Below are 18,459 nucleotides of genomic sequence, written 5' to 3'. Positions count from 1 at the left end.
ACTACAAAATAACAAAACGACGTTGACGAGACCTGAACATAAACTTACATAACTAAACATAAACTTACGTACAGGTAACAGACGACATCGAAACGAAACGAACAACCGAAACAATCCCGTATGGTGTAAGACATAACACAGACACAGGAGACAATCACCCACAAACAAACAGTGAGAATGCCCTACCTAAATATGACTCTTGATTAGAGGAAAACGCAAACCACCTGCCTCTAATCAAGAGCCATACCAGGCAAACCAAAACCAACATAGAAACGAATAACATAGACTGCCCACCCAAAACACATGCCCTGACCATAAACACATAAAAACAACATAAAACAGGTCAGGACTGTTACAGTACGCCATTGGCTTGAGAGAGAGAGGCTGCTGATGGACAGGTCAGTGAGCCAGGGAGATGAGCCAGAGCAGTGCCAGTGACCCGCCCACCTGCAGCCTACATCAGCTACAGTATGAGTCAGGAGAGGAGAGAGGCTGGGGAGGAATCTGCAGGCCTGGTTAAAGTAATCAGATTGTTTCAGTGCATGTGATCAGCAGTCTAACAGACTTCCAAACAGTTGAATGAGTAAATAAAGTGCCCCAGGGGACTCCTGCTGGAGACGGATTACCGTAAGGGTACACACAAAGGAGTTTAAGCCCCACAGTACTCAGGGGACTGCAGACAAAAGCCTATGTTGGGGTTCTACCAGGGAACTGGCCCGGTTTATTAATCTTATCCTGGGCTGCACCTCCAGCTATTGCAAGTCATGCACTCATTCATATACACACAAACACATACCTGTGCTCAAGTGTACACACACACACTTGCATGCACTGTATGTGCCCCCCCCCCCCCCCCCCACCATTTCCGTAACTCACTGAACTATGGATATGAGTTGAATGTTTGTGGGGGTGTGACTCATAAGATCAGTCCCCTGCTCACTTGGCTGTGGTAGAAGGCTTAGGGGGAAGTTGGAGCTGAGGCATTATGGAGCCCCATCCTATTCTGCCTCCATTCTTCCTCCTCTTTGGACCTGACACAAGTAAAGGGATTAGGAGCCCCTGTTTCCGTCAGGCCCTCTACCCAGGACAAAGCACTGCACAGCTTAGTGTCACAGTCTATGATAAAAGTGCAGATCTCTGTCAGTCAGCTTGGGCAGACAGTGTTTGGAAGCTAATCTCATTAAGAGATGAAGAAAAAGAGTGGCAGAGAGAGAATTTGTTTTGAAGTAATGACATTCGCTCAAGTGTCAGAGTACATACAAAATCAGTCAAAAGTTTGGATACACCTACTCATTCAAGGGTTTTTGGAATCATGTAGTAACCCAAAAAGTGTAAAACAAATCAAAATATATTTTAGATTTTAGATTCTTCAAAGTAGCCACCCTTTGCCTTGATGACAGCTTTGCATTCTCTCAACCAGCTTCAGGAGGTAGTCACCTGGAATGGTTTTCCAAAAAGTCTTGAAGTAGTTCCCACATATGCTGAGCACTTGTTGCCTGCTTTTTCTTCCCTCTGCGGTCCAACTCATCCCAAACCATCTCAATTAGGTTGAGGTCGGGTGATTGTGGAGGCCAGGTCATCTGTTGCAGCACTCCATCACTCTCCTTCTTGGTCAAATAGCCCTTACACAGCCTGGAGGTGTGTTGGGTCATTGTCCTGTTGAAAAGCAAATGATAGTCCCACTAAGCGCAAATCAGATGGGATGGCGTATCACTGCAGAATGCTATGGTAGCCATGCTGGTTAAGTGTGCCTTGAATTCTAAATAAATCACAGAGTCACCAGCAAAGCACCCCCACACCATCACACCTCCTCCTCCATGCTTCACGGGTTGAACCACACATGCGGAGATCCGTTCACCTACTCTGCGTCTCACAAAGACACGGCGGTTAGAACCAAAAATCTCAAATTTGGACTCATCAGCTCAAAGGACAGATTTCCACCGGTCTAATGTCAATTGCTCATGTTTCTTGGCCCAAGCAAATCTCTTCTTCTTATTGGTGTCCTTTAGTAGTGGTTTCTTTGCAGCAATTCGACCATGAAAGCCTAATTCACGCAGTCTCCTCTGAACAGTTGATGTTGAGATGTGTCTGTTACTTGAGTGTGCAGCTGAACATTGTATGCTGGAAACACTTGGTTTGTTATTTTTGATTAAAACAAAACCGCTATTCATTAAATATGAATAATTGTTTTTGTGTGGATTCCGCGACACCTATGAAGTGTGGGAGTGGCCGGATTTCCTCGTCCTTCTTGCCAGCAGTGATTTGGGCAGCTCCATGGTAAGAAATGTGACCGTTCCTGGTGCAAAAACAATGTCCTATCAATGAGCTAGTGTAAATGACATTACTAAGCTACTCTCGAATGTACTACGATTCTATCGTAGTCCATGTGGGTTTTACTGACATTATGATGGGCAGCTCTGAACAGTTGAAACTGGATTTTAAAGAGCTGATTGACTCTCTGCTAGACATTAACAAAATACCCATCATATGTGGCCCTGTGCCATCTCTGAATCGTGGCATTGAACGCTTTTGCAGGATTCTTTCTCTTCACAACTGGCTATGTGATTATTGCAGCTCAATGGGTGTAACTTTTGTTGGCAATTTTGAGACCTTTTGGAAACAAAATGCGTTTTATAAGGAGGATGGAATCCACCCATATCATTTGGGTTCCTGGGTCCTTTCACAGCATTATAAGGCTGCGTTGAGACAATGACTTATAAATGACCCAAGCCCAGCTCAGCTAATCCCTACCATTGTGAGTTGTCATAATGCTTCAGCAAATGTACATTACACCAGGGACATTGATAGAGACAATGTAAGTAACCTAATTTATGTCCCTCTAACTACCCTGAATGCCACTGCTGATTGTATGCAGTAATCATGTGCCTATGAACCATATTTATACTGTTAGCACTGAGGCAGTGTGCCCTAGGAGGAAGTCCACTGTGTGCAGCTCACCCTGCACTGACATAAAAAACATGAGCATATCTACTTCTGCTAAGCTTCCCAGTAAAGAAATGAAAAGATGCAAGCATCCCAGAAGGAAAGTGCACAAAATAGCCCACGTTAACATATATAGCTTAAGAAACAAGGTTCATGAAATCAATAATTTGCTAGTAAAAGATGACATTCATATTCTGACTATCTCTGAAACTAGATAATACCTTTGATGATACAGTGGAAGCAATACAAGGTTATAAAATGTACATAAAATGTAGAAATGCCAATGGTGGCTGTGTTTCTGTTTATATTCAGAACCACATTCCTGTAAAGATTAGTGAGGATCTCATGTTAAGTACTGTTGAAGTAATATGACTACAGGGTCATCTGCCTCACCTAAAGTCCATTCTTGTGAGAAGCTGCTATAGACCACCAAGTGCTAACAGTCAGTATCTGGATAACATGTGTGAAATGCTTGATAACGTATGTAATATCAACAGAGAGCTATATTTTCTGGGTGATTTAAATATTGACTGCCCACTCAAGCTACCCACTCAAGAAAAAGCTTAAAACTTTAACCAGTGCCTGCAACCTGATTCAGGTTAACCTACCAGGGTAGTTACAAACAGCACAGGAATGAAATCATCAACATATATTAATCACATCTTTACTAATGCTGCAGAAATTTGCTTGAGAGCAGTATCCATATCCATCGGTTGTAGTGATTAAAATATAGTAGCCTTATCTAGGATTCGCAAATGTATTGCAAATTGAGAAATCATGTGACTAAACTGAATAAAAAGAAGAATAAACTATACTATGGAACAAGGATAAATGACAAAGAATGATAGTAAAAAAGCTTTCGAGCAACTTAAATTACATTTGGGAAAAAAGGCAAACTCAGCTCCATCATTCATTGAATCACGTGGCTCATTCATTACAAAACCAACTGATATTGCCAACTACTTTAATGTTTTTTTCATTGGCAAGATTAGCAAACTTGGGCATGACATGCCAGCAACAAACGCTGACACTACACATTCAAGTATATCTGACCAAATTATGAGAGACAAGAATTGTCATTTTGAATTCCGTAAAGTGAGTGTGGAAGAGGTGAATTTTTTGACAAACCAACATTGACAAACCACCGGGGTCTGACAACTTGGATGGAAAACAACTGAGGATAATAGAGCACAAAATTGAGTAACAAAATTATATGCCTTGTATGCATAGACTGGTACCAAGCGTCACAACAACCAATTTCTTGCCACTCCTAGAAAGTGTGTGCCTCAGGCTTGGAGGGAAGCAAAAGTCATTCCGCTACTGTAACGGCTGTCGTCCTCCTCGTCTGAGGAGGATAAGTTAGAAGGATCGGAGGACCAATGCGCAGCGTGGTAATTGTTCATCTTGTTTTAAAAAAGGTGAACACTCAAAATACAAAACAAAAAAAGTGACAATCGAAACAGTTCTATCTGGTGCAGACACACAAAGACTGAAAACAACCACCCACAAAACCCAACACAAAACAGGCTACCTAAATATGGTTCCCAATCAGGGACAGCGATTGACAGCTTCCTCTGATTGAGAACCATATCAGTCCAAACACAGAAATAGCAAAACATAGAAATACAAACATAGACTGCCCACCCCAACTCACGCCCTGACCATACTAAATAAAGACAAAACAAAGGAAATAAAGGTCAGAACGTGACAGTACCCCCCCCCCCCACCCCCTCCCCAAGGTGCGGACTCCGGCTGCAAAACCTGAACCTATAGGGGAGGGTCTGGGTGGGCATCTGTCCGCGGTGGCGGCTCTGGCGCTGGACGTGGACCCCACTCCACCATTGTCTTTGTCCGCTTTCTTAGCGTCCTTTGAGCGGCGACCCTCGCCGCCGACCTTGGCCTGGGAACCCTAATAAAGGGCCCCACTGGACTGAGGAGCGCCTCTGGACTGAGGGGCGCCTCTGGACTGAGGAAACTCCTCCGGACTGAGGGGCAGCTCCGGACTGAGGGGCAGCTCAGGACTGAGGGGCAGCTCAGGACTGAGGGGTAGCTCAGGACTGAGGGGTAGCTCATGACTGAGGGGTAGCTCATGACTGAGAGGTAGCTCATGACTGAGGGGTAGCTCATGCCTGAGAGGTAGCTCATGCCTGAGAGGTAGCTCAGGACTGAGAGGTAGCTCAGGACTGAGAGGTAGCTCAGGACTGAGGGGTAGCTCAGGACTGAAGAGCAGCTCCGGACTGAAGAGCAGCTCCGGACTGAGGGCAACTCCAGACTGAAAGACAGCTCCGGACTGAGGGGCAGCTCCGGACTGAGGGGTAACTGGACTGAGGGGTGACTGGCGGACGGCTCCGGCGGCTCCTGACTGGCGGGCGGCTCTGGCGGCTCCTGACTGACGGGCGGCTCTAGCAGCTCAGGACAGACGGGCGGCTCTGACGGCTCAGGACAGACGGGCGGCTCAGGCGGCGCTGGACAGACGGGCAGCTCAGGCGGCGCTGGACAGACGGGCAGCTCAGGCGGCGCAGGACAGATGGGCAGCTCAGGCGGCGCTGGACAGACGGGAGACTCTGGCCTGCTGAGGCGCACAGTAGGCCTGGTGCGTGGTGTAGGCACCGGAGGGCTGGTGCGAGGGACTGCCACAGGAGGGCTGGTACGTGGGGCTGCCACAGGAGGGCTGGTGCTTGGAGAAGGCACCGGATAGACCGGACCGTGGAGGCGCACTACAGGTCTCGAACACCGAGCCTGCCCAACCCTACCTGGCTGGATGCTCACTGTAGCCATGCGAGGTGGAATAAGCCGCACTGGGCTATGTACACGTACAGGAGACACCATGCGTAGGGCTGGTGCCATGTACCCCGGCCCGAGGAGACGCACTGGAGACCAGATGCGTAGAGCCGGTTTCATGGCACCTGGCTCGATGCCCAATCTAGCCTGGCCGATACGAGGTGCTGCTATGTACCGCACACGTACAGGAGACACCTTGCGCTCTTCCGCATAACACGGTGTCTGCCCGTACTCTCGCTCTCCACGGTAAGTACGGGAAGTTGGCGCAGGTCTCCTACCTGACTTCGCCACACTCCCCGTGTGCCCTCCCCAATAACTTTTTGGGGCTGCCTCTTTCTCCTGTTGCGCTGCCGTGTGCGTGTAGCCTCCTCCATTCTCCTGTAACCCTCCTCGCACTGCTCCAGCGAATCCCACGCGGGCTCCGACAACGATTGACAGCTGCCTCTGATTGAGAACCATATCAGGCCAAACACAGAAATAGCAAAACATAGAAATACAAACATAGACTGCCCACCCCAACTCACGCCCTGACCATGCTAAATAAAGACAAAACAAAGGAAATAAAGGTCAGAACGTAACAGCTACCTAAGAATAGTAAAGCACCCTTAACTGGCTCAAATAGCCGACCAATCAGACTGTTACCAACCCTGAGTAAACTTTTGGAAAAAAATTGTTTGACCTGATTCAATGCTATTTTGACAACAGACTTTCAGCATGCTAATAGTGAAGGACATTCAACAAGCACAGCACTTATACAAATTACTGATGATTGGCTGATAGAAAATTATGATAAAAAGTTTGTGGGAGCTGTTTTGTTAGACTTCAGTGCGGCTTTTGACATTATAGATCAAAGTCTGCTGCTGGAAAAATGTATGTGCTATGGCTTTACACCCCCTGCTAGATTATGGATAAAGAGTTACCTATCTAACAGAACACAGAGGGTGATCTTTAATGGAAGCCTGTCCAACATAATCCAGGTAGAATCAGGATTTAAAAAAAATCTTTATTAATGACATGCCACTAGCTTTAAGTAGAGCCAGTGACATTATCAACAAGGCAGGTCCTACAGGCCCTAGTTTTGTCGCACCTGGACTACTGTTCGGTCATGTGGTCAGGTGCCACAAAAAGGGACTCAGGAAAATTGCAATTGGCTCAGAACAGGGCAGCAAGGTTGGTCCTTGGATGTACACAGAGAGCTAATATTAATAACATGCTTGTCAATCTCTCCTGGCTCAAAGTGGAGGAGAGATTGACTTCATCACTACTTGTATTTATGAGAGGTGTTGACATTTTGAATGCACCGGTGCATACCCCACAAGACATGCCACAAGAGGTCTCTTCACAGTCCCCATGTCCAGAACAGACTATAGGAGACTCACAGTACTACATAGAGCCATGACTACATGGAACTCTATTCCACATCAAGTAACTCATGCAAGCTGTAAAATTTGATTTAAAAAACAGATAACAACATGCCTTATGAAACAGCGGGGACTGTGAAGCACAAACACAAACATAGGCACAGGCACAGGCACATGCATACAAACACGATAACATACACACTGTACACACGCGTACACATGGATTTTGTACTGTAGATATGTAGTAGTGGTGGAGTAGGGGCCTGTGTTGTGAAAACTGTGAATGTGCTGTAATGTTTAAAAAAATATATATAAACTGCCTTAATTTTGCTGGACCCCAGGAAGAGTAGCTGCTGCCAATGGGGATCCATAATAAATACAAATACTTGAACTCTGTGAAGCATTTATTTGGACTGCAATTTCTGATGCTGGTACCTCTGGGTCTTCCTTTCCTGTGGCGGTCCTCATGAGAGCCAGTTTCATCATAGCGCTTGATGGTTTTTGCGACTGCTCTTCAAGAAACTTTCAAAGTTCTTCATGTCTTAAAGTTATGATGGACTGTAATTTCTCTTTGCTTATTTGAGCTGTTCTTACCATACTATGGACTTGGTATTTTACCAAATAGAGCTATCTTCTGTATACCAACCCTAACTTGTCACAACACTCAAACGCATTAAGTCGAAAAGAAATATCACAAATGAACTTTTAACAAGGCACACATGTTAATTGAAATGCATTCCAGGTGACTACCTCATGAAGCTGGTTAAGAGACTGCCAAGAGTGTGCAAAGCTGTCATCAAGGCAAAGGGTGGCTACTTTGAAGAATATAAAATATATTTAGATTTGTTTAAAACTTTTTTGGTTACTACTTGATTTCATATGTGTTATTTCATAATTTTGATGTCTTCACTATTATTTCTACAATGTAGAAAATTGTAAAAAGAAAGAAAAACCCTGGAATGAGTAGGTGTGTCCAAACTTTTGACTGGTATTGTAAATATGTCAAAGAAGTCACAAAATGCTCCAAAATTATGACATTCCTACTGAGCATGACAGATTTCATTAATCAGTGAGTGTAAGTAACACAGTAATGATTTATGAGTTATCAGTGAATGTACTGCTCCAACAAAATATGATTACAGACTGCACAGGGGCAGAAGAAACGGAAACAGGGAGATAGAGAGAAAGAGAGAGATCCACTGATTGAGGGTAGGCCTAATGCTATAGTGCATTCGGAAAGTATTCAGACCCCTTCACTTTTTCCACATTTTGTTACGTTTCAGTCTTATTCTAAAATGGAATCAATTGTTTTTTCCCCTCATCAATCTAAACACAATACCAAATAATGACAAAGCTAGAACAGTTTTATAGAAATTTGTGCAAATTTTTTAATCACATTTACATACGTGTTCCTGCCCTTTACTCAGTACTTTGTTGAAGCACCTTTGACAGTGATTACAGCCGCGAGAATTCTTGGGTAAGACGCTACAAGCTTGGCACACCTGTATTTGGGGAGTTTCTCCCATTATTCTCTGCATATCCTCTCAAGATCTGTCAGGTTGGGTGGGGAGTGTCGCTGCACAGCTATTTTCAGGTCTCTCCAGAGATGTCCAGGCTCTGGCTGGGCCACTGAAGCCACTCCTACATTGTCTTGGCTGTGTGCTTAGGGTCGTTGTCCTGTTGGAAGGGGAAACTTCCAGTCTGAGGTCCTGAGCGCTCTGGAGCAGGTTTTCATCAAGGATCTCTTTGTACTTTGCTCCTTTCATCTTTCCCTCGATCCTGACTAGTCTCCCAGTCCTTGCTGCTGAAAAACATCCCCACAGCATGATGCTGCCACCACCGTGCTTCACCGTAGGGATGATGCCAGGTTTCCTCCAGAAGTGACGTTTGGCATTCAGGCCAAAGGGTTCAATCTTGGTTTCAGCAGACCAGAGAATCTTGTTTCTCATGGTCTGAGAGTCCTTTAGGTGAGTTTTAGCAAACTCCAAGCTGGCTGTCATGTGCCTTTTACTGAGGAGTGGCTTCTGTCTGGCCACTCTACCATAAAGGCCTGATTGGTGGAGTGCTGCAGAGATGATTGTCCTTCTGGAAGATTCTCCTATCTCCACAGAGGAACTCTGGAGCTCTGTCAGAGTGACCATCGGGTTCTTGGTCACCTCCCTAACCAAGGCCCTTCTCCCCTGATTGCTCAGTTTGGCCTGGTGGCCAGCTCTAGGAAGAGTATTGGTGGTTCCAAACGTATTCCTTTTAAGAATGATAGAGTCCACTGTGTTCTTGGGGACCTTCAATGTTGTAAAACATTTTGGTACCCTTCCCCAGATCTGTGCCTCATCCTGTCTCAGAGCTCTACGGACAACTTATTCGACCTCATGGCTTGGTTTTTGCTCTGACATGCACTGTCATCTGTTGGACCTTATATAGACAGGTGTGTGCCTTTCCAAATCATGTCCAATCAATTGAATTTACCACAGGTGGACTCCAATCAAGTTGTAGAAACATCTCAAGGATGATTAATGGAAACAGGATGCACCTGAGCTCATTTTCGAGTCTCATGGCATTGGATCTGAATACTTATGTAAATAAAGTATTTCTGTTTTAATTTTTTTTAATACATTTACAAACATTTCAAAAAATCAATTTTTCACTGTGTCATTAAGGGGTATTGTGTGCAGATGGATGATGAAAACATTTATTTAATCAATTTTAGAATAAGGCTGTAACGTAACAACACGTAGAAAAAGTCAAGGGGTCTGAATACTTTCCGAATGCACTGTATGCCCAGAACCCCATGTGGTTGTAGAATGTGTGACGTTAGTGTGAGAGTGAGCTACAAGCATACAGCACTCAGACTGCAGCACTTGCCACCCTGATGCCACCCCTTTCTTGTGTATCTGTGAAAAGCCTACGTGTTGGAAAAACATTCCAGAGTGGGATCACATTTACAGAGTGCAGGGGGCCAGCCCTGAAATCCTGAGCCAGAAGAGGCCTTGTCTCAATTCCACATGCACGTTCGACTGGGGTGCTTGTAGAACAGGCAAGGAAAGAGCCAATGCTGTTTTGCAGATACATATACTAAAACGTTATTGTAAAAAAAATGCATTCCAATTATTTATCTATTTTTCACAATAAAATCAATGAAAAATGGCAATCCTACTATCTTTTCCCAAATTGACACCTCTACTAATGTGCCATTAACTCTCTCCCTTTTTCATTGTATCTTCTCTGTTTTTCTCTCTCAGCTTTGAAATGATCAACTGGATATTTAGCTTTTTTCATATTCATTCTAGCTGTTATTTTTAGATTGCATTTTTGCAGCATATTGCAGTAAACATTTGCGGTGTGTTTTGAATAGTTGTCATCCTCTGCAAATACATTTGATCCCCTAAAGAGTTGAAGCTGCTGATGAAAATCACCATGTACTAGTTTCTTCACCATAGCTGAGGAGTATTAATATCTGACTGACCTGTCCCGCTGGCTCCCTCACTGGGTCCCTAACAAACAACTTTAGTAGATCAGGTTATTGTGGCTACCAACAAATTGCATGCTTGAGTTGCTTTGCATCCTTTGCTATCATTCTAATGTGAACCCACTAGACAGCTCCCAGTACAGGTCTGACTCCCCTCCTCTCTTCCTCAGGCCAACAGCTCCCCCACACCAAGCCACAGAGGTGTAGCCCCACATCCCTACCCATCAGCCTGGCCTCTTAAGTGTTGATGGGCATTAACATGGTTGAGCCTCTGTGGCTTGCCAAAGTATTCTGCTAGCTCTTTGTTTTTCAACTGTTATCATGCACACGTGCAAGCATGCATGCACACACAAAGACACACACAAAGACACACACACACACACACACACACACACACAAAGACACACACACACACACACACACACACACACACACACACACACACACACACACACACACACACACACACACACACACACACACACACACACACACACACACACACACACACACACACACACACACAGACACACACACACACACACACACACACACACATTGTGATTAAGCAAGACGTTGTTGCAGACATATTAAACACACCATTTTGTAAAGTATTAGTTTACGAATGACTACGCCTATATTATGTTGGGTATTATGACCTGTTCAATAAAATATTAATCATTTAATCTACAAGCTTATAATTGGAAACTCAATTAACCATTGGGAAATGCACCAAGTGAATACAAAGTGCATACGGCATTACACATTAATACCCATAAAATACCCTTAACAGGTCACAATGTGTAGGGGGAAATGGTTTGCACATTATGAAATGACAGATGATTGCATCATTTTATGTTGCTAGGATAGGCCAGGCAATGCTGACACAGAACCCAATACTTCCTTACAGAGGAATACAGCTAACCCAGTCAGTGCACCAAGAATCCAGGCAAGCTGAAGCAATATTATCCAGCTTACACCAGCTAATATTAGATTTGTCTTTCTGCAGGGGCCCTCTACTTCGACACCAGCACTAGCCGTAGCTACTTCTTCACCCCCTTTCACTCTTTCTTTTGGAAAAATGTGAGAATAAAGAACACTACGTCTTGTGAAATACATCTCACTGTTTCTGACCTGCCTAGTCTTTTATCCTATCATCTGAACACCATGCCATAGCTACAGTATGTATGTGTAAGAGTAGCTTTGCGGCAGGAGAAAACCTTTTCCATTTTGCGTGCATCCCTGTTCACACCGAGAACAAAGGCCACGCCGGAGTGTAGTACACTACAGTGAGTGGAACACAGTAAGTTAGTGCAGCTTATGCAGAAACCTAGCCGTCAGCATGTAGCCTATCCACCACCCCGCATCCCAAACACAGCTAATTAAAAAACACAATTTCACAGGAGGACACCCCAATCCAGCATAAAAAGCACCTATCAGCACACCAGGGGATCGTCCAACACTGAGAATTACGAGGGAAGGAGTGAAGGTAAGGGGGCTCTGGTGTTATGAGTTCAGTGGTCTGTTAAAATAATGTGGCTAGTGAATTGAACAATACTGCTGCTTCAACATACTGTATATTCATATAGTGGATCAAGTGGTTAGCAATATAGATTAGAAATCGTAATATTGCAATAGATAGCAGAAATATTTATTCAGCAAAACAATGCATTCTAATTTTAATATTTCCCTAGATCTGCTGTCACTCATCTGCACTTGTCTGAGCATCACAATATAATAGTTGACAACAATATATCTTCAGAAATAATACACTTTAATATTCTCATAAACTGACAAAACAGCCAGACCATTAGAATGCTCAACATTCCTCAATAGTAGTCTACTGTCCAACACATGTGGAGTGACACCCTTATTACACGGGTATTTTCAGACCAGATGCTTGGTTAGGGAAAACGCCCCTCTCAGCGAGATGTGTGTCCTCTAATGATGTCTAATTGAACTCCCAACACCAGGTCAGAAGCAGCTATCAGGGGGATGGTGTATTTCCACTACACTTCTCACACATCATCTCATTCCCCGACCGACAGACAAATGACCACCTCATGGTTTCTATGGTTACAGCTCCCACCCAGCAGACAACCAAACCAACCATAACTATTTACTTTGGTTAGTAGTGGCTTTACTTTACATTTACCTATACTAGTTTAAACTACTACACATCATAGTTGTGGGAAGTAGCGATGCTGAGGGTGCTGCACCCCCTGAAAAATCTGCATTTTTGTATTTGTGTTTGTATTGCACAGGGCCTTTACTAGTCCTATATTAGCAGACCGATAACGCGGGGGAAAATGCTCAATCCAGTTGTTAATATCAACAGGCGGTCTTCTGAACATTTATAGAATTAAATTGTACCTTCATCCTAAAATATCATAATTCAGCCTAACAGGTTTTGTAAAAATACATTGGAGGGAGAATTTACTGGGACACAAAATCATAAAATCTCCTCTGTCTGAACATACATAAATTGTGTTATAGGTGTGAAAATAAACGTTTGCCAATCCATTGATTTACGGTAGCCAGATATGATTATGGGGCATGAATCAATTTCTGTAGGAATGTAATTAGGCACATCTCCTGTTGTATGGCAAGGAGTCTGCCTTGCAGCTCACGACAGTTTGTGGGCTGATAAATGCACCTTAAATTGGTGTCATAAAAATCAAAATGGTGCCAATTACATCTCTAAGTATCCCATCAATGCAAAAGAAATAAACAAATACAGGTAGTGTTGTGTACACATGGGACCCCCCTGCTCGTTGTTGACCTGAGACTGATGGAAGGTGAAGAAAGGGAGGCTGGATTGTGTAATGATGGATAATAGTGTGGGAGTACATGACAGGAATCAGCAGGTTGCTGTTTAGAATCTCTGGATATCCTCGAAGCTCACACCATTACAACAAGTTCACGGCCAAAACAACACCCCAAATGTGACTAGAAATTACTGCCTGTTCAGACCTCATACACAATTTTACACACACACACTCACGCACGCACGCACGCACGCACGCACGCACGCACGCACGCACGCACGCACACACACACACACACACACACACACACACACACACACACACACACACACACACACACACACACACACACACACACACACACACACACACACAGTCTTGTACAACTAACCTTGTGGGGACACACAATTCAGTCCCATTCAAAATCCTATTTATGTAACCCCTAACCCTAAACCTAACCTTAACCTGAATACCTAACCTCAACTCTAACCCTGAACCTAACCCTAGCTCCTAACCCTAAAACTAACCCTAGCTCCAAACCCTAAACCTAAACATAATTCTAACCCTAACACTAATTCTAACCTTAACCCCCTGGAAATAGCATTTGACCTTGTGAGGACCAATAAAATGTCCCCAGTTGGTCAAATTTGTGTTTGTTTAGTATTCTTGTGGGGACTTCTGGTCCCCCCCCCCCCCCCCCACACACACACACATTCTCTATTCGCAAAGAACACAGAGAGAAAGGTGGTAAAATAAGAGGACCCCTCTCTGCTGGCCTGCACCGTTTGTCTATGTCACTGTTTCCTGACTGCATCTCCCAGGCAATGGCATCCTGGAGCTGCTGCTATGAAATCCACATTGTTACCACTAACTGCCTATGGTCATGTCGGACAGAGCAGGATGAATGGCTGACAAAAACAGTGATGCAGGGCAATATATGTAGCTCATTGTTTGTTGCAGGGCATCTAGCAGGGAGCTATAATGTCCCAGTGATTGAAGTAGCAATGTTAAAAAACCCTGACACAAAAAGTTTAAAATCTAGTGACAAGCATGAAGAGCACTAATACAATGAGTGGGGACATAGGGCCACATGTTGCACACAGTCAGTGAGGCGGAATAAACGTAAGCCTCCCATCGAGACAACAGCAAACGTCACCAGCCAGTGAGTTTCACTATTATCAAGGCGCACTGATTGGATGCGCGCAAATGTAACTTTGCCAATAGAATTCCGGGACTCTCTTGTCCTTTCCACGCATGCATGTCGGCTAATCCGCAGCAAAATACCATAACTGAAATGTGCCCATGTTCTTACTGTTGGTTATAGATAAATAACTACACAAATAAATGTCGTTTGTGTAATCATTTCACAATACATTTCCATTCAAGTCTTATTAGTCTACCAATTAAACATTTCCGAAAAGTTGTAAAGACCAAATAATAATAATAACAATAATAATAAGTTCAAGGAATTATAGTTTAAGTTCTCAGAGTGTAAAACCATTTGAAGACCACGAAGGCCACAAATCTTTAGCAGGCCATTGTTGCTTTGCGCGTGGAGTTGTTTTAATGGTCGCATGCTCACATGTTATTCTTCTAATGTAAGAAAGGAACAACACTAAAGCCAGTATTTTCATATAGGCCCACTTTATTCGAAAAGGCTTATAGCTCCTTCTAGTTCTATTTTGTTCGTGTGTGTGTAATTATTACCATGATATTGGATTAATAACGAAATAATACCAAGAAACTATTCCACAAGGTGGGTCGATATGTTTTGGTTGTTGTTTTATCTTGAAACGAACAAAAGGTCTAGCTACATTTAAATCTAAAATTGTTCAATTGAATTGTGCTTTCCACGTACCATACACAGCGGTTAGGATAAATGCTCCGCTAAACGCTGCAGTGACCATCATCGGTCTCCAATCCAAGAGATCCTTGTCATAACAACTCAGAAAATATCAACAAAATTGCACATAATTAAGTGCCAGTAAAAGCAATCGTTTTGTGACTGACTATAGTTTTGACTAAGTCGTCGATACTGGATAGGCTATAAGAATACATCTCCGTTAGAAACGTATTACGATTAACACTAAAGTGAATTATCACATGCCATACAAATAGAGAGAAACGATTGAAAAGCAAAATGTTCTCAATTATAGGTATATAATAAATGTAGGCAATATTTTCTAAAGAGCGTCTGGCATCTGACAAGTAGTCGGAGCGCGTATCTGGACCGCACAGTGTGAGAGTGACAATACTGGGAAAAATTTACACATCAGCGTATAGTGTAGGCCTACTGATAGATCATGGGATGAATAAAGTTCAATTGAAATTGATTATTTGGCTGGAATTATACAATTGTTGGACACCTTCTAAATATAATTACATTCATGCGGGCAAGTGAATAGGCCTAGCCTACTTGGTGATCTTTCATTGTGCGTAAAACAACCAGAGAATAGTCTATATGTAAATATTATTTTTCTTACTGTTGGTAGTCATGTTTGCAGTACAGTTTCCTATCTCGGAAGTAACAACTGGTAGTTAGAGGTTGTTGACACACAGCGCACTGCAAACACTCCTCATGCCATGAGGAATCGTTGACTCTCATCAGAAACCTGTCAGATATTGGACGCTGGCATCCTTCACATACAGATTGGTGATGGCATTCCGTCCCTAAAATGGATGTAAAATAAGTTAAAAGGGCAAAAATATTTTAACAATAGTATGCATACTAGCTATACTTTATGGACTGTGTGTCTCTTTTTTTATATAGTTACCGGTTTATAATCTATATGACCTTATATTTATTAGCTAAACAATGTAAATGTTCAGTTTAGCTAATAAATATAAGGTCATAGATTATAAACATGTCATAAACAGGTAACTATAAAAAAGACACAAACAGTCCATATCACACTACAAGACCCGGTTTTAGGGCCTACCTAATCTTATAATTGGAATTATCTAAATATTCTAAACCTAAGATATGAACGTGTTTAAATTGGCTATCTATACCACAACCACAAAATCTGAAAAGAGAAGGTATCAGTTTGCGGTGAAAATACACTATTTGTTAAATGTGATATGCCTAAAAAACAGCAATCAATTGCAGTAACGGTAATCCAATTATTTGAAATAGTGATAATTTCACAAAATAATGAAATAGGCTAGTTTGTCAGTGTAATAGGGAGATCATAAATACAATTATATATTTGTGGTATTATTTGTGCTAAACAGGCCGGCCTACAGTAAATGCACTACATTCATAATTAAAATGATAACTAAAGCAAATGGTAAAAGATGTCAAATGTTAAGGAGGCCTATGCCTCGTGAGAGGATAGTCTGCACGTATAGCTGCAGGACACACACTTAAGTATATTCTAGAACTTTCTCGTATTGTGTGTGATATCTGTCTCCGGGCTCTTTTAGATGCAGATGAAACTATGCGGACTTACCAAGCACGACTCCAAGGGTAGCTTGACGATGGGGATGATCTTCAGTCTTTATACCGTCTAACATCCTTGGGTACTTGGATTGGTTTCTCTTCAAGAAACAGCGTTCCAGTGACTCCGGACCTGTTGCAATATCCATAACAATGTACTGTCAGACTTTCCTTCGCTTCAAATACTAGCTAAATGCCACAATATTTGCTGAGGCTACTTGCACACACATACACAAACAATGCGTTTTCCCAGATCGCTAACTTAAAAAAAATATATTTTAAAAAAGTCGTCCCAATGTTAAGACAGGCGCCACTGTTTGTAGGACTATCCTAAGCAGAATCGTCATATGTCACAGAATCGGATGAGAAGCGACAATAAACCTGACAAACACTATTTGGAGCAGTCACCTGTTAATTTGGACTGAATATGTATACTGTAGGCTATCTTCTTGTTTGCACCCGCGCGTGACCAGAAGAGAATTATATGGAGGATGTAGCTTATCCGCTCGAGACGTATGTTTCTACCAAGAAAAACTACTAAAACAACAACAATTGTAACTCCAGAAAATATGAGTGAAATGTTCCAATGGTAACTCTTCAAATGCTATGCCCCTTGGACGGATCCCTGCCGCTTGAAAAGTCTGCATTACGAGATTGAAGCGAATGGATCCTCCTCCCACCCCTCTGGAGCCGCGTCACTTTTTTAGACTATTTACTGACATTGAGATGCTATTGGTGCTCACTTTTGGTGCGCTCTAAAAGTTGAACTATGTTTCGCCTATCACTTTGAACAAAGCTATAGACACAATATGGTGAGAGAAACAAAAATACAGTCAGTGTACAACAACTCAAATACTGTACATTGTAATCTAAAGGTATATCAAGTAGTTTAACTTGCTATGGCCATTTGCAATATATCTTTATTTAGTTAAAAGTGAACCATTGTTAAGATAATACTTCTTTATTGCAATTGATATTCTAATAATTATAATAATACATAAATTATTATAATAATTCTTACATAAGCAGCCTAGTAGGCCTATTGTTGTTGTTTTTGTTGTTTTTTGTTGTTGTTGTTGTTGATGCTTCTTCTTTTTCTTCTTCATGTCTTCATATAGGTTAGTAAAAGCTTTGAAATTAAGTACTGGACCAATACGCTTTCGACGTTCACATGCTTTGTGGTATTGTGTCCACTGTGCGCTACAAAGACTCGAACCTAGTGACTCCTGTACAGCCGATGCACCTGGCGATGGGTGGCGATAACTGAGCACTGTGCAGCCTTGATGCCGACGGTGAGAGTGGCTTCCACTGAAACATACTTGAAAGTAGCCCGTCTAGAAAGTAGCCTATACTGACTTTTTCTTCCTCTAATCATGTTGCTAGAGCTTATCCACGTACAATCTATTTTAAAAACAGGATGGAACCCTTTTTATCTCATTCAATAAATTAGGGCTATCGTTTTCATAATTTAGGTCTATGTTAAATTGTTAGTAATATTGTTGCCTAATACATCATGGAATGCGACCTGTTTGGCTATGCACCTATTTGCATAAGCCTAGTGATTGTACACAGTTGGACATGCTTCTCTTTTTGGTTGTGTGCATCCCGAGGAATCAAAAATATTATTATTGTGGTGTAATTTTCGGAACTAATTTTGGTTTTAAAAAATTGCATTTTATTTACAATATTTATCATAAACAA

At 42.6% G+C, this 18,459-nt stretch overlaps 1 protein-coding gene across 2 annotated transcripts in view; it reads right to left on the bottom strand.

Moving 5' to 3' along the window:
• Positions 1-17,975, bottom strand: part of lmx1bb (LIM homeobox transcription factor 1, beta b) — a 68,845-nt gene extending 50,870 nt beyond the window's left edge. The window contains exons 1-3 of one of the 2 annotated variants that reach the window (XM_071403394.1): positions 17,780-17,975; positions 16,772-16,891; positions 15,803-15,989 (exon numbers count right to left, since the gene is read on the bottom strand). In XM_071403394.1, the coding sequence (XP_071259495.1) occupies positions 15,803-15,989; positions 16,772-16,891; positions 17,780-17,864 (392 nt within the window). In that variant the 5' untranslated portion in view covers positions 17,865-17,975. Of the gene's footprint in view, positions 1-15,802; positions 15,990-16,771; positions 16,892-17,166; positions 17,417-17,779 lie in introns of those variants that run through there. The other variant, XM_071403395.1, reaches the window with a different exon arrangement.
• Between the last annotated feature and the right edge of the window lie 484 nt (positions 17,976-18,459).

Source organism: Salvelinus alpinus, chromosome 5 (genome assembly GCF_045679555.1).
Source record: "Salvelinus alpinus chromosome 5, SLU_Salpinus.1, whole genome shotgun sequence".
Classification (NCBI taxonomy): Eukaryota; Metazoa; Chordata; class Actinopteri; order Salmoniformes; family Salmonidae; genus Salvelinus; species Salvelinus alpinus.
The sequence above is the reverse complement of the archived record's forward strand: the minus strand, read 5'-3'. Positions and strand labels throughout refer to the sequence as shown.